We start from the raw sequence: 17,747 nt of genomic DNA on the forward strand, positions 1-17,747 counted from the left end.
TTTACAATTTGATTGATACAATTTTTTACGAGGACGCTGTCAGCAGCTGGTGTAAAAACAGGTTTATGCCACTATCGGACTTATATGATTTAAAACATATCATATCTATCTACACTGACTCTGCTTTTCATTTTAACCTTGTATTTTATTCATGCTCCCACTGAGTTCTCCTCAAACTGATTTCTGTGGCCTGCCGTCCAAACGTGACAGTGTTGATGGGCTGGGTTAAGAGGAACTTAGATAACGTCTTTGGCAACAAGATTATCTTCCCCACGTCAGCGGGGAATCAGATCTGTGAGCTCCATCCACAGGAAATTAAAGAGAGCAACATTGTTTAGACAAAAACCAACAGACCCGCTCTACCTAGATCCTCCCGACAAGAACATCAACCTGTGATGGAAGCTGGAAAAAGCTGGAGGACTGAGTGACAGAGAGCTCAGGCAGGTCCAGAGCCCACAGGTGAATGGCATCTCTCTGTATATAATGACATTTGGGATATTTCTACTGCAGATTTGTTAACGCTGAGTTCAAACAACAGTTTTCATATTCCTATTATAATGATTCCCATTATATATTTGCTTTTTATTCAAATACTCAGTGTGCAATGTGAGGTTTTTGAATGTAAACGACTCTTCTCGAGAGTGTTGCTGTTCTCTAACCACACAGAGGGCTCTCATCATGACTTCATTATACGTTTCTTGTGTGATTGTTTTTGCAGGAGTAGCGAAGTACAATCTGTCTCAAATTCCTTGGGCATGACGGTGATTTGTAATTTAGCCATGCTTGTGTGTGTCAGCGGCTCCTGTGGGATCTGGTGTCTGACTCTGTTTCCGCAGCTCAGCTGGAGTATCAGTAGAAATCTGTGAAAAGCTGTGCAGCGAGAAATCCAAATCACTTTCGACTTAATGAATACAATAATCAGTGTTGACTCAGAAGACAGCCAAGCCATACATGGCTGCATCAGTTGTTAGATAGGGAATTTGAATGGTGTGCGTCACTTAGAAATGCTAAGCATTGGTATCTTATTTTTCTTGCTTGATTGGGTTCACTTTACAGTCGAAGGAACACCTTTCCCACAAAACATTTGAGGCAATTGACAAAGAGTATTGGACAAACTCAGAGTCAGTGATTACAAAGATTACAAACACATTTTTGAATCATAAAAGAAGGATAGAAGGACAGATAGAAAGATAGGCTAGGCTAGGTAGATAGATAGATAGATAGATAGATAGATAGATAGATAGATAGATAGATAGATAGATAGATAGATAGATAGATAGATAGATAGATAGATAGATAGATAGATAGGCTAGGCTAGGCTAGGCTAGATAGATAGATAGATAGATAGATAGATAGATAGATAGATAGATAGATAGATAGATAGATAGATAGATAGATAGATAGGCTAGGTAGATAGATAGATAGATAGATAGATAGATAGATAGATAGATAGATAGATAGATAGATAGAAAGAAAGATAGGCTAGGCTAGGCTAGGTAGATAGATAGGTAGATAGCTAGGCTAGTGTCTCATCAGTGACACTATGACTTGTAATTCTGAGAAACACAGTGAATTTCTGGCACCGTGAAATCATGACGTCTCCACTCGGTGACAAGAACTACGCGTGTGTCAGCAAACTGTGTTTTTTAAAATGCAGCATCAGTATAAAATCTGAGTTTAACAGTGATATAATCCAGTCAGCTAATCTTACAGGAGCTTACGCGTATAGAGTGTATCTCATATTTCTGGAACAAAACAGAGTTTAATTATGTATGAAGCCATGATCGTGCAAGAATAAACATTACAAATCGCTGGCGTCACAAATTCCACATGAAGGAGACATTTCTCATCCTTTGTCCTCTTCTACCAGTCACTTGTACCACTCGGTCTTCTCCAAATCTATAGTTTGACATTTCATGTTCCTGCACTGTAAATCCAATGAAGTCCTCATTGATTCCCCACAGTGATTTAGCTCTCCGGGGTGAAACACAGCACTGTTCACTGATGGGAATGTGTTTAGTTGATGTGGATGTATAGTATTTGCGGTGTGCTGGCGCTGGGTCATGCTGAGCCTGGGCCTCTGTGCGTCTGGCTGTTCACCCTGGGACGACTGTACAGTGACAAACAGCCGCCGCTGTCTGTGCCATCCATCCACACATTCTCAGCTGCCAGTGCACATTCAGCAGGAGCTAATGGGGCTTAGCTGCGCAGGATCCCTCCGGCTATACCATCCACAGTGAGAAAACAATTGTGCTTCTATTACAAGTGTTCCCCCTAATTGAAATCCTCTATTTATTGAACTTGCATTATTGTTGGCGTGTGGTTGAATTTCTGCAGGGCATGTAATTCTTTCTGGCAATTAATGAAGCTTGTTTGGTTGGATTCATGTAGGCTGCAGAGGATTATCCTGGGCTGGACGCTGAATTAAGATCATAGTGTGAAGGGTGTAAAGATACATGACTCTTTAAATGTCAGGCGGAACTCAATCTTCCCCCATTTCTGCTAATACGAGCAAATATATGACATTTGTGTCTCGAGGCAAAATGTCCTGGGATTAGAATTATATATCTGTGCAAAGACAAGTCGTGTGGGAAGTTCAGGCCAAGGTGTGAAAGGGTGAAAACCTACTCTGATTAAAAGAAGAGTACTTGGGGCATACAATTATTTACCTTCTGGCCGGGAATTGGATGTGAAGCTCGATACAACTCGGTAGCTGAGAAGCTGCTGTCACTGCCATGTCACTGCCATGTCCAACCTCACAGGCCCCTTCAAGAAGTAGAAAGACGGTGACAAGGCTAAAAAAGGTCATCCATTTTATGCCCGTGCACGATATTGTTTTGCACCTTGTCTTTAGAGGTGCAAGGTTTGGTCTCGAGACAGAGCCAGTCATAAGATAACTGGCTGCTGGCTCATATTTAGCACACAGCGCCTCTCATCTTACACTCATTAAAAACACGACAAAGCACATTTTCCACAAAGTCACTCTTTGACTCAATCACAGTGCTTCCTGCTCTCAGGGAAAGTCATGCAGCAGCGGGCAACATCCTGAAAATGTACATATTTCTGGTGATTTCCCCGGTATCTACTTTCTAGCCTGGAAAAATAAAAATGTTTGCTTGGGCTGAAGCCCTTCCATCATTGCAAATCTTTCCACTGTTCATGGCTGGTAAGGGTCTGCAGAAATATTGTTTTCTTTCTCTGTACAGTAAGAAGAGATACAGTGGCCCTGAGGCTCAATGCGATACAGCCGCTCAGAAAACACATCAACCTTACAGCTAATACCCAGTTGAGGCTATAGTGTATTTCCTTTTGGAGTGAACTTGACTTGTTCAAAAATGTGAGTCATGACATGATAACTCCTGAGGCTGGATCATTTGAGAACCACTGATTTAGCCAAGAATCCAATGCATCTGAGTAGAAGTATGAACAGGAACTCTGGTTCTGTCCAATCACACACCTTTGGTGTCATGATGCGGTGTTTTCTAAACTGTGGTATTGCGTTGACCAAATTGTGGAGTTTTACAGTGCTAAAGTAATTATAATACTTGAACGTTATTATTTCATTCGCTTACACATGATTATATGAATCAATTTCTACTCTTTTTTTACTGATGCAAAAACCTACATTTGAGCCTTTCTGAGGCTCTAATGGATCCTCTGAGTGCTGACCTATGACCGTGTAGAAACAATAAAACTTTCTAAAGTCTCTGGTGCAAACATACTTGTGCCATTACACATGTAATGCACCTAGTGAGCATATGAGCAAATAAGAATTGGAGGCACAGACTAGGCCAGATGTTTGTGCTCCTGTCAGTTCAGGCAGATGCCAGACTGGGGGTTCAGAGAGGGTGTCCAGAGTCAGCTGCTTTCTCCCAATTAAAAATTCCACCCCACCTACAGTCATTTGAATGGAGAGTGAGAATAAAAGCGAGAAGAAAAGGGTGGAAGATGGAAAGCAAATGACAAGAAGAGCGATGACTTTTCCCACTGAAAAGCTAAGGTTTCACAGCTCAGGCTTCCTTGGCTTTGGCTGCATACCTGCTGTTATTCATCTGGGTAGACAGCATCAGTTACCTCTAATTAACCAGATGATGGTCTGGTGAACAGAAAATGAAGGAGGTGATAAATCACTCAGGGCCAACTGCTCGATCTAAAACGAGGGATGAGAATGGAATGAGTCCCTGGGTCATTTGGGCTTCTCCTCCTCACATCCAGAAACAGCACATGTCCAAACCACTGTGGTCCATTAGCAGTTGAAAATACATGCAAATCTATCAACCTGACAAACCTCATAAAGAAAACGCACTTTGGTCTTCCCGTTTGGACAGTCTGCACTGCACTGCTGACCCGCAGGCCACAGGCAGTGCAGAGTGAGATATATATCGGCTCAGGCTTCTACTGTATTTTCATTAGATGAAAAGAATTTACTGCCTCTGTTGAGGTGTGGCTTCTTTCCTCTTTTGCTCGCGTGTGTCATCTTCTGTGGGTGAGTTACTGGTGGTTGGTACAATGACGTAGTTGTGGAAAGGTCCCGGGTGCAGTCAAACTTGTAATTCAGTGAGGAATTTTTCATCTGGTCAAGGCTGGCCGACTCTGTCTTTATAAATAAAGATGTAAGTCTTCACAAGAGTGACTTGGTAGGAAGAGGAAAGGAGGAGGAAGGGGGAAGACGAAGCCCCTAAGTAACCTACTTACCAACCGTGGAAAAGTCTGAAATTAATTTTTAATCCCCATAACATTGTCACAGGTCAAACTAGTGTGCTGTTTACAGTATAAAGTTCTGCCAATGAGAACACGCCAACGCTGTGCACAAAATAATTTGGACTGTGATCCAGGAAAATATTATCCTGAGCAGAAGAATCCAGAATTAGTCTTGCAGACAGTGTTTTTGGAGATCATTCAAGGTTCTGCTCATGAGCCAGTCACAAGTTTGCACATAAAGCTCCATATGCTGTGTGCGACGCAGTCATTTTCAATCAGCTGCCTGTATTCATCTAAATTAAATTATGGCTGCGACTCTGTGCATAAGCTCAAAGCAGCAAATGTTCATCTCTTTTAATAAAACTTGACATTCCCAGCACGACAGCAGCCTCCCCCACCAGTAAGTGCATATACAGTGCACCACTGAAAGTATAGCACAGCCACAGCTCTTGTCAGCTGGGCTTCAAGTGGGAGTCTGAGCTGTTTCGCCCCATGTGTGCTTTATTACCTCATCTTCATCGGTGATTTATGGCTTGCACAGGCCACTCTTCTGTGAGGATTATATCTGTGGAAGATAAAGGAAAATCATGGCTTTATTACCCAGACAGAGTCAGTCTGTTTACACAGCAGAAGGGCCTCGCTGGCTGGGGAGCTGCAACAGGCCTGCATCATCACACATATCTGATCTGCCTTCTCAGAGGCAATAAACTGTCCCCCCCTGTGTTCGAGCCAGCACACATCAGCATAGAAATGATGTGTGTGAGGGAAGAAAAAAAAGAAGGTATTTGTTGGAGCACAAATTCCATTACTGTTTACTCCTAATGTCGACAGAAATGATCTCAGTTTAAAAAAAGCTGCCAGCTCTTGCTTGGATTCCTGTCAAATGTTTCCGTTTTGTTGTCAGTGCCTGGTGACAAACATACTGCTATCAACACATCAGCTTCGAAAGTAATTCAAGTAATTCATCACACTGAAGAGCTCATGTCCCCGAGTACTTGTATGTCTTTACAACGATCTTAAAACTGCTTGCCAATAGCGCCATCATGTGGTAAAGGAGAATATAGCATAAGCAAAAGGAGAGCACACGTCATACTGGACTTGACTGCTTTAATAAAAAAAAAAAAGAATGTAAGATCTCCACATAAAACAGTCAGGAGGTCTGTTACAGTATCATATTGTTTTATTTATGCCAGTACAGGTGATTAACTGTGTTTGCAAAGCTCTGAAGTTAACACACTGGAGACCAAAAGTGACAGCAGCTCACAATACAAACCAACCATGAGGTCAGTCATGTCTACAAAACAAAGAGATACATTTTTAAATCCGGAAACAAAAAAATTAGTGTCTCTCAACAAATTCAAATGATAACACTTCATGTTCAGAGCTTCCTTTACATACATCTCCTCAATGCCAACGGCTTCAGACAATAGTAAAATAATGGGCAGGCAGTGCATCACCTTTAACCCATGACCGTAAAAAGAGGACACGACACAGGGTCAGTAACTGTGACGACATGGTTTAATGTGTGTGGTGTTTACTACAGCTGAAGCATGCCAGTTAATACGACGCTACGGTGTGCAGAAGGGGACAGTCTTGACAAGGATACACAAGCTAGAAGCACAGGTGTGTGTGTGTGTGTGTGTGTGTGTGTAGGTGTGTGTTGCAGTCTGTAATTGTTCTGATTGTTCTCAGTTATGGTTTCTGATTCTGCTCATGAACACTACATAAGTCATTAGACACAACTTTTCTCTAATCTCAGTTTTGTATTCATATGTTACTACTCATTCTCCTCCTTCAGTAGAAAATGAACACATTTAATGCACGGCCATTGTGGAGATACATAACATTGTTTTCATATTTGAGCAACAGCAAAGGTGACATTTCTAATCCAAACTGTTTTTAAATAAATGATTATTTATCACGTACTGTGTGTGTATATACATGTTTTGCTTCCTGTGCTGATGTAGGGTTCAAGGTAAGGTGATAATGAAGTTAGCAACATCAAATATACCGTCATGTTTTGCATTTGGCAACACTGAAAGAAAGCAGAAATAGGAAGCCAACAAAAGTGTCATAAACTATCACTAAGCTAATATTCACTCACTGCATGTTCCACAATGATGATTCAACTTAAACTTCAATACAAACAAAAACAAGTCTGAAACGGTCGTGTGCAATGTAGATCTCTAACTGTTCTGACACAGAAATGAGCAGAATCAGAAATCATCTTTAAATTAAATAAATCCCACAGTTCTCAGAAATTAGTTCAAAGAACCCAATACTAGGACTCTGGGACTGTTCGGAGAGTAAGTGTATTCATGTTCAGGGGGCGAGTGGTCCCAGCCTCAGCTCTACGTGGTGTGTGAGCCAAATGGCATCAGCAGTGCTATCGCCCCCCTCCTCGCTTGGCCTGACGGGAGCTGCGAGGTTGCGGAAGTCGTGTCTTATCTTGAACGAAACGGCAACATCCACGTCGTCTTCTTTCTGAGGGATGACTTTGATGAAGAAACCAATCTTGTTGGATTTCCTGAAGGCAACCACACTGCAGAGAAGATTGAGATCAGGTTAACGCTTGCTTTATACTTGCCTTAGTGCATCCAGCGCGAGGGTGTGCAGGCAAGTGACGTCGCCTCCGAAATAAATATTTGTAACTACACGATGAGCGCATGCATGGATCCTCTTCCTCACATACACACACTGGTATCGCGTTAGTATTGTTATTATTTTTTGTCATTTCCTTAATTTTTTTTTTTTTTTTTTTTTTTTTTTACACACTCTGGTCAAAATTCAACTCCGATCACATACCCCGTTATATACAGTAGAAAAGTATTTGTGCTTTTTCTCCACCAGATGAAGCTTGCATACCAAAAATTGAGAAACCATGGTGTGTTGTACGGGATGAGCCTCGTATGACCACCTTGATAATCAGGCCACCTGGATGTATTTTGATTTCATGGCTGTAGTATTGCCAAAAAATGTTCAACGAGTGAGTGCTTCTGTCCCCTTTTACCAAGATAACTTTCACTTTCGATACGTGGCAGTTATTCAACCGTTTAGGAATCTTGACGGTCATGTCAGCAGAAGTCCTGCTGGTCTACCGTAATGACAAACATATGGGTGCAAAGCTCTATTTCTCTGCTTTCCGGTATCCATCCATCCATCCACCTTCTACCACTTTATCCTCCACATGAGGGTCGCGGGGGGGGGTGCTGTGCCAGCTGACATTGGGCGAAAGGCGGGGTCACAACCAGGACAGGTTGCCAGGCCATAGTTTTTGAATTTTATAGATATCACAAACGGTCTAGGAGCTACGGTAATGAGAAGTACGCATGCCAAATCCTGACGGCGATGACAGGATTGGTAACAGAAGGGTTAAAAATAAAAATGTAAAACCCATGTCATGTTGTGGGCTGCTTATTTCTTGCACAATATGTTAAACAGATGGAGAACTGCACAAAGCCCACCCTGGTATATTGACAACCATAAACACCTGTGCCAGCTTGTAGCACACCGCCTCCTGCGAGTGTAAAAGAGGCTTAAAAGTTACCTCATAATTCTCTGTGTGTTGCCGTCTTGTGCTACAATGGAGACAAATGTGCTGAATGACTTGTCCAACTGGGGACAAGTGCTGTGTCTCTAATTGAAAAACAGTAGATTTTTGGGTCAGTAGCAAAGACTAGGATTAGTCATGGTTATGGAAGTTTATGCAGGGGCTCCCAAATGTAAGCTGTGGCAATGTGGGTGTGCGCGTGTGCGTGTGTGTGTGTGTGTGTGTGTGCAAAAACATACTCTGGGTCGTCCTGGAAGTCCTGAGGTTCAGCCAGTTCGTCGTACTCTGCAGCAGCATCCTTTCCTGCTAATACCAGCTCCTTGCCAGGAACTAAAACCTTAAGAAAAATACACAAGTGAGGATCCAACACACGTCAATGAAGATTTACTGTGTTTTGTTAAAAGAGGTATAATGCAGAGTTTTGAAATTTGAGCACAATTATTTGACGCCGGTATTTTAATTTTACTGTTGCCAATAGTTGGTGTGAAGGAAAAACTTCAGTACAGTATATAAACATCAACTTAACTACATCAACTAAAGAAACTGCTTAAAAACATTTATACTACAAGACTACAGTAAATATAATCTTCTGAGTTTGGGGCTCTGTGAAATACTCCTGTTCTACCCACCAGTTATTTACTGCTTTGTCAAGTTTAATTCAACTTTACTAATTACTAATTTTGAATCAATAGTTCCACTGCTCTCAGAAGGTCTGAATGTGCATCGCATCCATCACTGCATATACCGTGTCCAAAATCTAAGATTTAGGGTTTAGGAGTTCATAATGCTGAGATGACACGACTTCTGTGTGCGACCAAAAAGTGATAGGAGTTAGATTTACAGGTAGAGCTGGTGTCCCCACACAGTCATTGACAGTTACAGAATACATGGAGGACACACAAAATGATATACATGTAAAGCTGCTTTCAGACACGCACTGAAGTCCATACATCTTTCTGTAATTGACAGACTGTGTCCAAAGGAGTTGTATATGTGAACGCAAATGTCAAAAAAATAAATTAAAAAAAAACCTGCACTGGACATTTTCCCGAACTGCTCCTTCCAGCTGTCTAATCAAATTTCCACATCATGTCCAAGAGAGATGATGCGACGACAGGAAAAAGCTTCGGATCATTCGGAGTGGGTGAGAGTGTTCTGTCCTGAAGCCTTAAGTCAGGTATCACCCACCAACAAATCTTTTTCTGGTCAGTCTACAAAGTTTATGTCTGAAAACAACTGCAGACGTGAGTAAACGCAGCCTCGCTCTGAGCAGGTAGGTGAAATCGACTGAGCATGGCTCGCTGTGGTTCAGCCAGCTCCCCCAGGTGTTTGAATATCTGATCGAGCAGACTGACGGGGCTGCACAATCTGTTTGGCCATCACGTAAATGGAAATGAGACATGAAGATGCTCTTATTTAGCTGGGAGCTCTTCTTTACCCAGCTCGGCTTATGACTTCATAACTCAAGAGGCCAAGACAAACAGCCTGTAGTCACTGAGGGACTTGCAGCATCTGCTGGAAACAGGCAACCCGACGTAAAAATTTCCAAAGGAGCAGAGCAGTTTCTGCATGTGACAGCTGACAGATGGAGCTAAAAACTGAACCCAACTGCTCTGCATAAGAGATTATGTGAAGGTGAAATGTTCAATAAGTAGGCAGCAGAGTGAAAAAAACTGACCACACTGCACTCTCTGAAGCTCACTGTTAAAAATAACTAAATAAATGATAATACCGTTCAATACAACATGCAATATTTAACAAAAGGCGCGCTGAAGCTGTGCCAGTGCCTTTTATTATTGAAGAAAGATGGAAACTCTGCTCTTTACAGAAATTTAAGCTCCATTTATTGACATTATTTGGCCACCATGTGGGAGAGACTCCCAACCAATCTAACAGACCGACCCACAGCCCTGTAATGTTTTTGAAAGTTCAAACAAATACCTTGGCAGTGCTGTTGATGTCATCGGGATCCTCCTCCTGACAACCGATCAACGTGACATGGGTGATGTTCTCCACTGGGTTGGTCAAAGTCAGCAGCACTTGGCTCTCCTAAACAGGTAGAATGAATGAAAGAAGACAAAAGATGAATCTCTTCAAAGATGGGTGAACGCAACAAAACATAGGCTGTCTTTCAACCAAGTAAATAACATGTCTCAAAACCTGGGGTCCAGGGGTTCATGCAGAGTAAATGGTAGCATTTTGTGTCTGCTTTAAATCAGCAGATTCTCAGGACGGTTGAATGTTTACTGGACTCTCTCTAGCACAATCATGTCTCTGAAATGTCACTTCCTGTAGCCATCATACCATCAAATACACAGCTAACTGAAAGCTCACACCAACACGGAGACAACCTCAGCGATTCCTGCACTCTGCACTTCGACAGATTCTTTTAATACTGTGGTAAACTTTAAAATCAGCCCATGCCTTCTCTAGAACAAGTGTATTAACCTCTTAACATTTTGCTGTGCTTTGTAACAAGAACTAACAGATGCTGTCCCTGTCCTTTAATAGTTTTACAACCCAGCCTTAAAGTGAAGCTATGCATTTTTGCCATTATAAAGTGATACAGCTCTTTGCTCTTGAATAAATTAACTTTCATCATCATCTTGTTTCCTAATGTGATTTCTTTTATTGCTTTTACTTGTTAATAGCAATGTGTCTTTACAGCAGCAGTACAGCCCTATTATCTTAATCCTAGAGAAGGACGTTCATTTCACATCATTCACAAAGTAGGATTATTAGATCTAAAAGCATGTCACATACTCGAGATAAATGGTTTAAAATAAGAAACAGAATGGATGAAACACTAGTGCACACACTGACCTTCATGAACCGGAGATTTGGAATGGACATTATTCTCACTTCAGGTATATAACTCCTGCGGGGAAAATCAGCACAAGGTCAATCAATACTCACTTGCAGCACTTGGCACGTTAAAAAATTGCATTCATTAAAAGCTAAAGTGGAAAACAACAGTTAAGTTAAAGAGATTGGGTTTTTCATTTAATAAAGTTTTGTCTTTAGTACAAATGAGAAAAATGTAGACAACGTAGAATTTACCATGGCAAATAGAAAATAGCTAATAAGACGCAGTGAAATTTCAGGATAAAGCAAACCCATTTAAAATGAGGCCACATTTGGTTGACTAGTAAAGACAAACATTATCACGCTGTGCTTCCAGTTGATATTTCTGTATCGTAACAAAACTACTTGAGGCTGATTTAAATGTAATGCATTCAATAACACTGTGAAAACACTTTATACACAGATTATGATGACCAGTACTTACACAGCCACCAGCTGAATTTTAAACTTGATTGAAGTTGGATTAAACTCTGGCTTGCTCAAATTGTGTTCACATTTCTGGTGGGGAAAAATATTATCATATAAATGAGATTTACATTCGAGCAAAAACCTTAAACTGATTTTTTTTTTAAAAAAGGGGCTAAACCTAGAGGTGGTACTGACCCTGCAGCGCAGAGAGCGTTTCATCAGAAGGTGTTTGTGTCTCGGGTGGAGCTGAGATGCACCTGCAGGCTGGAAATCAGGCTGCAGAAGCCGCTGGCGCAGCGTAGTCACTAAGAGTCAACAAAACACCAATTCAATTCAGCCTCAATTGGACAAGCTCTTGTCATTGTTTAAAGAGTTCTGGACAAAGATCTTACCCTCTGGTAAACTGATGGGCCCGGTATAACAATCTTCAGGCAGCGGCTCAACTTCATCAAGGGCCTGGGCAGGTTCGATAGTAATCTCTTTCTGGTCCTCACCTTCTTTAAGGCTAATGGATGTGAACAAATACAGCTGTCAACGTTCTGGTGTATCTCAGTATGTATTGTCAGCCGTCAGATGACAACATTCTCAATAATGTAACCTATGGTAGGGCTAAACAGTTTTTACCAATAAAGTGTTGAGTTGCATGTAATGCGGATGAAAAAAGAACTATGTCATGGTGCCTTCAAGACACTTTGACATCAGAGATTTTGACTACTGAACACTAACCTTTTAAAAACAGAAGAAAACCTTATTCAAAGTATCAATTTCACGGCGACCTACCCTGACTTATATTTGACTCTTGTGTCCATCAGCATGCTTTCTCAAAACAGTGCCATTTATACAATTCCAGATGTTTAACAGGGTCCTTGAATGTACTCCAGTAAAAAAAGATTTAAAAATGATCCCAGCTAACCATAACATTACAATGTACTGATGTACAGGGGAAAAAAAGCTGATGTGTTCACTGTGATGGATTACCACTGTATCACAAGCCAAGTTTCAAGGATCTTAAAAATACATTTTCCTGGCAAACTAAAATAAATGAAACAACACCTGCTGGAAAGTAAGAAGTCCATTTTTCTAGGTCACCAATAACACACAATGTGTAATTAATGGACTGGAATACATACACCAAGGAGTTGAGCTTAAAATGTACACAGGTTTTACACGAGATAAAACGTTCAATGTGTTGACTCAAAGCAGAGACAATTCCCATGATATGACAGACTGCACTTACGAAAGGCCTGACAGGCTTGAAATGGGAGCTCCAGGCCTCTGCCTCTGCAGTCGAGTTCCAAGGCCATATTTCTCCTGGTTTGGGGGGGAAAATGCTTATTGAACATTAAGGGGGACTGAAAACATCTTATGACATTACCTAATTTCTCTATTTTAAACATGTGTGTGCACCCCCCCAAAAAAAAGATTTATATACATAAACGGGAAAATAAATTATATTTGACATTTAAAAAGAGTCAATAATGGGGGCCTTTCTGTCTAGGATAGAGAAAGAGAATCAAGTCTGACAGAATAGGTCAGGACTTGTTGGTATGACAAATATTTTGATCTGGTTATACAGTCTACAACTGATCATCTCCCTCTGAACAAGATAAAGGGTCCCATTGTTTGGTTCTCAGACTCATTTACCCAAGGAGACATTCATGTGATGTGTGAGGTCACTTTGGACCAAATTAGACAAGAACAGATATAAAGAGAGAACGGTGCTACTGTAAAGACGAGACTACCCAAGTTGTGAAAAATACAACTCACCACCACGTGAATAGTGTGTTGCTGCAGGGTAAAAACCAAAATATCAGAGTGCATAAGCAAAGAAAAAAAGAGAGAATTAACAACCAGGTGAAGAGATTTAGCAGAAAAGCAGTGGCATTTGGTAACATGCAACACAAATGCATGAGAACAACAGCAAGGAATCACAGCTGAAGGGTTTACAATGGTTCTAAAACAGCATGGGAAAGACTAGTTAGCACTATGGAAACTTAATTACAATAAAAGCGAAATGCAAGGTGTGAAAACTGTGCCAACAAGCCAAAGAAGCCTGGAAATCATGTTCATGCCACATGATTAGTTAAAACACCAATTCAGCGTTTCTGACACACTGATTTCTCTGTCGTTTTGAAAATTCAATGTGGACACAGAACCTGAAAAAGTCCCATATGTAAACAGCATTTTCATAATTATCCAGTACAGACCATGGTATCAATTTTGCAATTTTGTTTACAGCAAATGTTGGTGGACTTAATTATTTATAATTTACTCACTGGCACATTTAAGAACAAATGACAGTGAGGCAACAGTTGTTTTACATGATTAAAAAGATTAGGATGAACTCAAGGATGTTCCAACTGTTAAAAGTACCGAGAATGCCAGAGGCATGCACTGTCTTCTCCTCGCCAGCTTCTTTCTGTCTCTCTCCTGCTTCTCTCGGTGAGCTAGTTGCTGGTAATACTCAATCAGCTTGTTGATCTGTGGGGGACAAAAATTAAATGCAGACACTGATTGTCAAAGCTTCATGTATTCTTTTATTTTAATACTCAAAGAGATTTTAGATGGTCACAGGCAAAACATACCCGCTGAGTATGAGGATTCTCTGGTTCCTGCCATCCACCACTGGCTGCAATGAACAAAAACATCACACTTGAGAAGGCTGCAGAAAGTTGCACTATTATTTTTGTGCTTCCACTTCATTCATGAATGGTGCTTTTGAAAGGCTTTTGGGTTAAATAAATTCAGTAAGGACATTATACAACACTGACTTAAAATGTGGTTTGTTTGTTTTTTAAAGGCATTTGCAGGTTAGTAGAAAAATGTGACTACATAGGTTGGTTGGGGAAATGACACATCATCTCTAGTCTTGCTACTCATTAGTTTACCTTACACTCTTCAAGACTCATTCTTCAGAACTATAAATAATAATCTAGGAGTGAAGAGGTATGCACGCTAAATACAGCTTTATAGCCTAACATTGTGCTGCTTATATTTAGGATTCAAAACTCAAAATAGTCTTATTAGTAAAATTATTAGTAAAGTATTTTCTATAATAATCTAAAACCCATTTGAGAAATTCCTTTGGATAAGAGAAAAAACGTAATGACTTTTTTGTTCTATTGACAGAACCAGGGCAATGCTAACGTCTAAGTTAGCCTCTAATAGTATTTTGCCTGCTGGAGCTTCAGGTTTAAGTAGAAAATTGACTATTGAAATACTTAGAAATACATATAGCACCCACCAACTGATTTGTCAGCCATTCCTACATCCCTGGAGGTCCAGCGACAGAAACCGCATGCCAGATAATAGGCCTTCTTCATGGTTGTCTTAGTAGGATCATCAGGCAGAGGAGCTGGTATGTTGGTGGCCCGAGTGGACAGTGTGTGCATGCAGCATGGGCAGTCAAAACAATTTGCACACCTAAAGAAGAGTACAAAGTCAATCAAAAAGATTTGTAGACACCATTGACATAAATAGAACAAATTTAAAAAAGACACCAGGTAGGTACATACAATCGCAAGTGCACAGTGTTTCGTTCAACTGCAATGAAAATGTGTCCTGGATGTGTCTCATGTGATCAGATCTCACATCCACACATTATGTAAAAAAGAATGAAGGAGCTGAGTGAATCAAAGCACTACTCACGCTGCAGTAACGTTAAAAAATTGTAATGTAAGTTTTAGAAAAAAGATGTGTTGATGACTATTAATGATATGACTATGAATTCACACCTAGGAAGTGAAAATACTGTGAATATTGCAGCAGGTCAGAGTATTTCAGTTGAGTCCTTTACTTAGCGCTATCCAGATTTGATAAAACCAGGTCTGAACAGTGTCAATTAAGAATCAACATTTCATTCTCACCTGTTCTTTTTAAGCTTAGCCTCTGCAGATGGCATGTTTTCCAGACAGCTTGGACAATAGTGGGAGTCCACCTAATGAGAGACAGCAGATATTAGTCAAACTGTGCATCCACGTTTTTAACTTCATTCAACATTGGCTTCATAAATGTTGGATTTTCACAGTGCTTTGACGATGTATGGTGTATAAAACTAAACTATAAGGATGACATTTATTAAGATAGTGATGCACAATAGTAAAGAGAGGAACAGACTGAACTGTCATGTGTTTACAAAAAAAGGCCTTTCACAATTTATCTTAAGTTGCCATAGAAGACAAATCTGTACACTCTGGGTGTGGTGTCCATGACTGCAAGCCACGTTAGCAGGCTGCTTTTTAACGATGAAAACGAAAGCTGTAGTTGACCAAAGTCAAAACAAATCTCTAATTATTTGTCGGACAAAACCTTCATAGTCTACATGTTTCAGATAACCGGATAAGTTGATGTTACACGCCAACAACACCCATAGCTAGGCAGCGTTAGCTTGCTCTAGGCAGTAAGCTAACCACAACGGAAGTTCAAGCGGACTCAGCCAATGAGATGAGGGGACTGACTTGATTGACAGGCACCTTAGCCATATAACGTGCCAGAATGTTGGACTATCCCGCCTACCTGTCAAAGCTACTAGATAGCCTAACAACAAAGTGGCTAACAGCTAGCTGACCACCGGTTAGTGCGAGAAAACGCCAACATACCTCGTGAGAGACACATTCCAGAGATCGAAGCTCACTACAGTAGCGACAGAAATAAAGCTGAGACAAAGGAGCTCTGATCTTTTTCTCTCCACGAACCAAATAGACAACTTTATCCGGCTGCAGAAGAGACGCCATCTCTGTGAGGCGCAGCCAGACTGCTGACTGATGTGACGTCACCGCCGTTTGTTCTGGGGCTTACAAGAAAAAATCTTCTCAATGTCAACCCCATGTGGTGAACTGTGGAACTGCACGAAGACAGAGCAATGGTACAGTTTTTCGGTTCTCAAATGGGGGTCTGTGGCGCACTTCTATGTATCAAGGACCCTTTGTCCTTGATGTCTCCAGGATCATGACAGTGAGGAGTTCCATGGATGTCTCAGCCAGGAGATGTAGTTTAACGTAAATGTGTGTGGTTCTCTAGTTGCACACATCAGAGTAAATGACTATTAAGAAATGGTCACTATCCATGATCCTACATCCAGGATTTAGATTTTGTTTAAGGTGTCCATATGACAAAGTGCATGCTGCTAAAGGCACAACTGACGATCAGTGAACATATAAGTTCCATCAGACATGCCAATGTCCCACATTCACACTTTTTTGACAATTTGTCCAATTAAAGTGCAAATGTAGACTGAAAACTTGAAATTAAATGCATGATTCCCAGTATGCTAGTAGGCATTGGTGTCCCAAACACAGTCTATTCAGTCTTGTCCAGATGTTTTTAATGCATCAAAGTTGAGAATGTTCCAATTTGGGACTTAAGTTGAATTTTTGTTTGTTGTTCAGAACTTATAGAGAACTCTCTTTATACAGTTTTCTAGTTATTAGGGTTCTGAAATAGGATAGTATTAATGCTTTGTATGTGTAACCAATTATTCAGTTGGTTCTCTGCTTTGGATCAGCCACCAAACAGGACAGAAAGACACTGAATCAGACAATCAGTGTGTACAGAGAATATCATTGGTGTAAACCTGCACCCCCATCCAGGACTTGTACACCTCCAGTGGACTAGCACCACCCTGTGGCAGAACAGTCACACAAAAGTAAATCAATATTCCAGGACAAAACCCTCACTACAGCAAACATGTCATTACATTCAGGATCAGCAGGTGGAACAGTTACACTCCTCAATGGAGGCATTGGCCTACACCAGGGCACAACCAACCACATTTTAACTACCTGTAGAATCCAAACATTAAAATTCTGCTTATACAAGGAGTATTTGGTAGTGGCAGTGTTTAGAAAATTCAGTTTCAAATTTTGCCCCAGTAAATCAAGATCAAATCCTGATGGGTGAATGAAACTGAGACATGGGCAGAATTGCATCTTGATTACTTGTCATTTTTTCCTTTATTGGTAAAAGCATTACACTTGATATTCAAGTGGCTTCTTGAACTTCGAGCATAAAGTGTAGCTTATGATTACAAGCAGTACAACTATAAAAACTAAAGGATGGCGCTTTTTTTTTTTTTAAATGTTTGGCCTGAGAAAGGTTTGTTTCATTAGCCTTGAGAAAGGAGTCTTCACATCATTTGTATGTATGTTGTTATGTTAGTATTACATGAAGAGAAACCATGCAATAGTACCTGATAGGTTTAACATGTTTGTAATTTGAACAAAAC

At 40.6% G+C, this 17,747-nt stretch overlaps 1 protein-coding gene across 2 annotated transcripts; it reads right to left on the reverse strand.

The window, feature by feature from the left end:
* Positions 1-5,861: 5,861 nt before the first annotated feature.
* Positions 5,862-16,310, reverse strand: dctn4 (dynactin 4). 2 transcript variants are annotated; one of them, XM_058650364.1, is made up of 14 exons: positions 16,123-16,310; positions 15,391-15,461; positions 14,769-14,947; positions 14,110-14,153; positions 13,898-14,005; positions 13,292-13,312; positions 12,762-12,835; positions 11,917-12,029; positions 11,720-11,829; positions 11,541-11,614; positions 11,075-11,129; positions 10,193-10,300; positions 8,491-8,588; positions 5,862-7,243 (listed from the first exon to the last, which is right to left on the reverse strand). In XM_058650364.1, the coding sequence occupies exons 1-14, from the start codon at positions 16,255-16,257 to the stop codon at positions 7,024-7,026; spliced, it is 1,410 nt and encodes a 469-aa protein (XP_058506347.1). In that variant the 5' UTR covers positions 16,258-16,310; the 3' UTR covers positions 5,862-7,023. The 2 variants fall into 2 exon arrangements, with proteins under 2 accessions (XP_058506347.1, XP_058506348.1); XM_058650365.1 differs by lacking the exon at positions 13,292-13,312 and having other exon boundaries at positions 16,123-16,309.
* Between the last annotated feature and the right edge of the window lie 1,437 nt (positions 16,311-17,747).

The sequence above is a fragment of the Solea solea genome, chromosome 14 (assembly GCF_958295425.1).
Source record: "Solea solea chromosome 14, fSolSol10.1, whole genome shotgun sequence".
Lineage (NCBI taxonomy): Eukaryota > Metazoa > Chordata > Actinopteri > Pleuronectiformes > Soleidae > Solea > Solea solea.

Bases quoted from the DNA above. Each gene is read 5' to 3' on its own strand.
- dctn4 (XM_058650364.1), bottom strand. From the start codon at position 16,257: ATGGCGTCTCTTCTGCAGCCGGATAAAGTTGTCTATTTGGTTCGTGGA. The intron at 13,313-13,897 runs GTACTTTTAACA...TTTACCCTGCAG, and splicing joins GCATGCCTCTGGCATTCTCG to CAACACACTATTCACGTGGT. The intron at 12,030-12,761 runs GTAAGTGCAGTC...CACATCCATTAG, and splicing joins TCAAGCCTGTCAGGCCTTTC to CCTTAAAGAAGGTGAGGACC.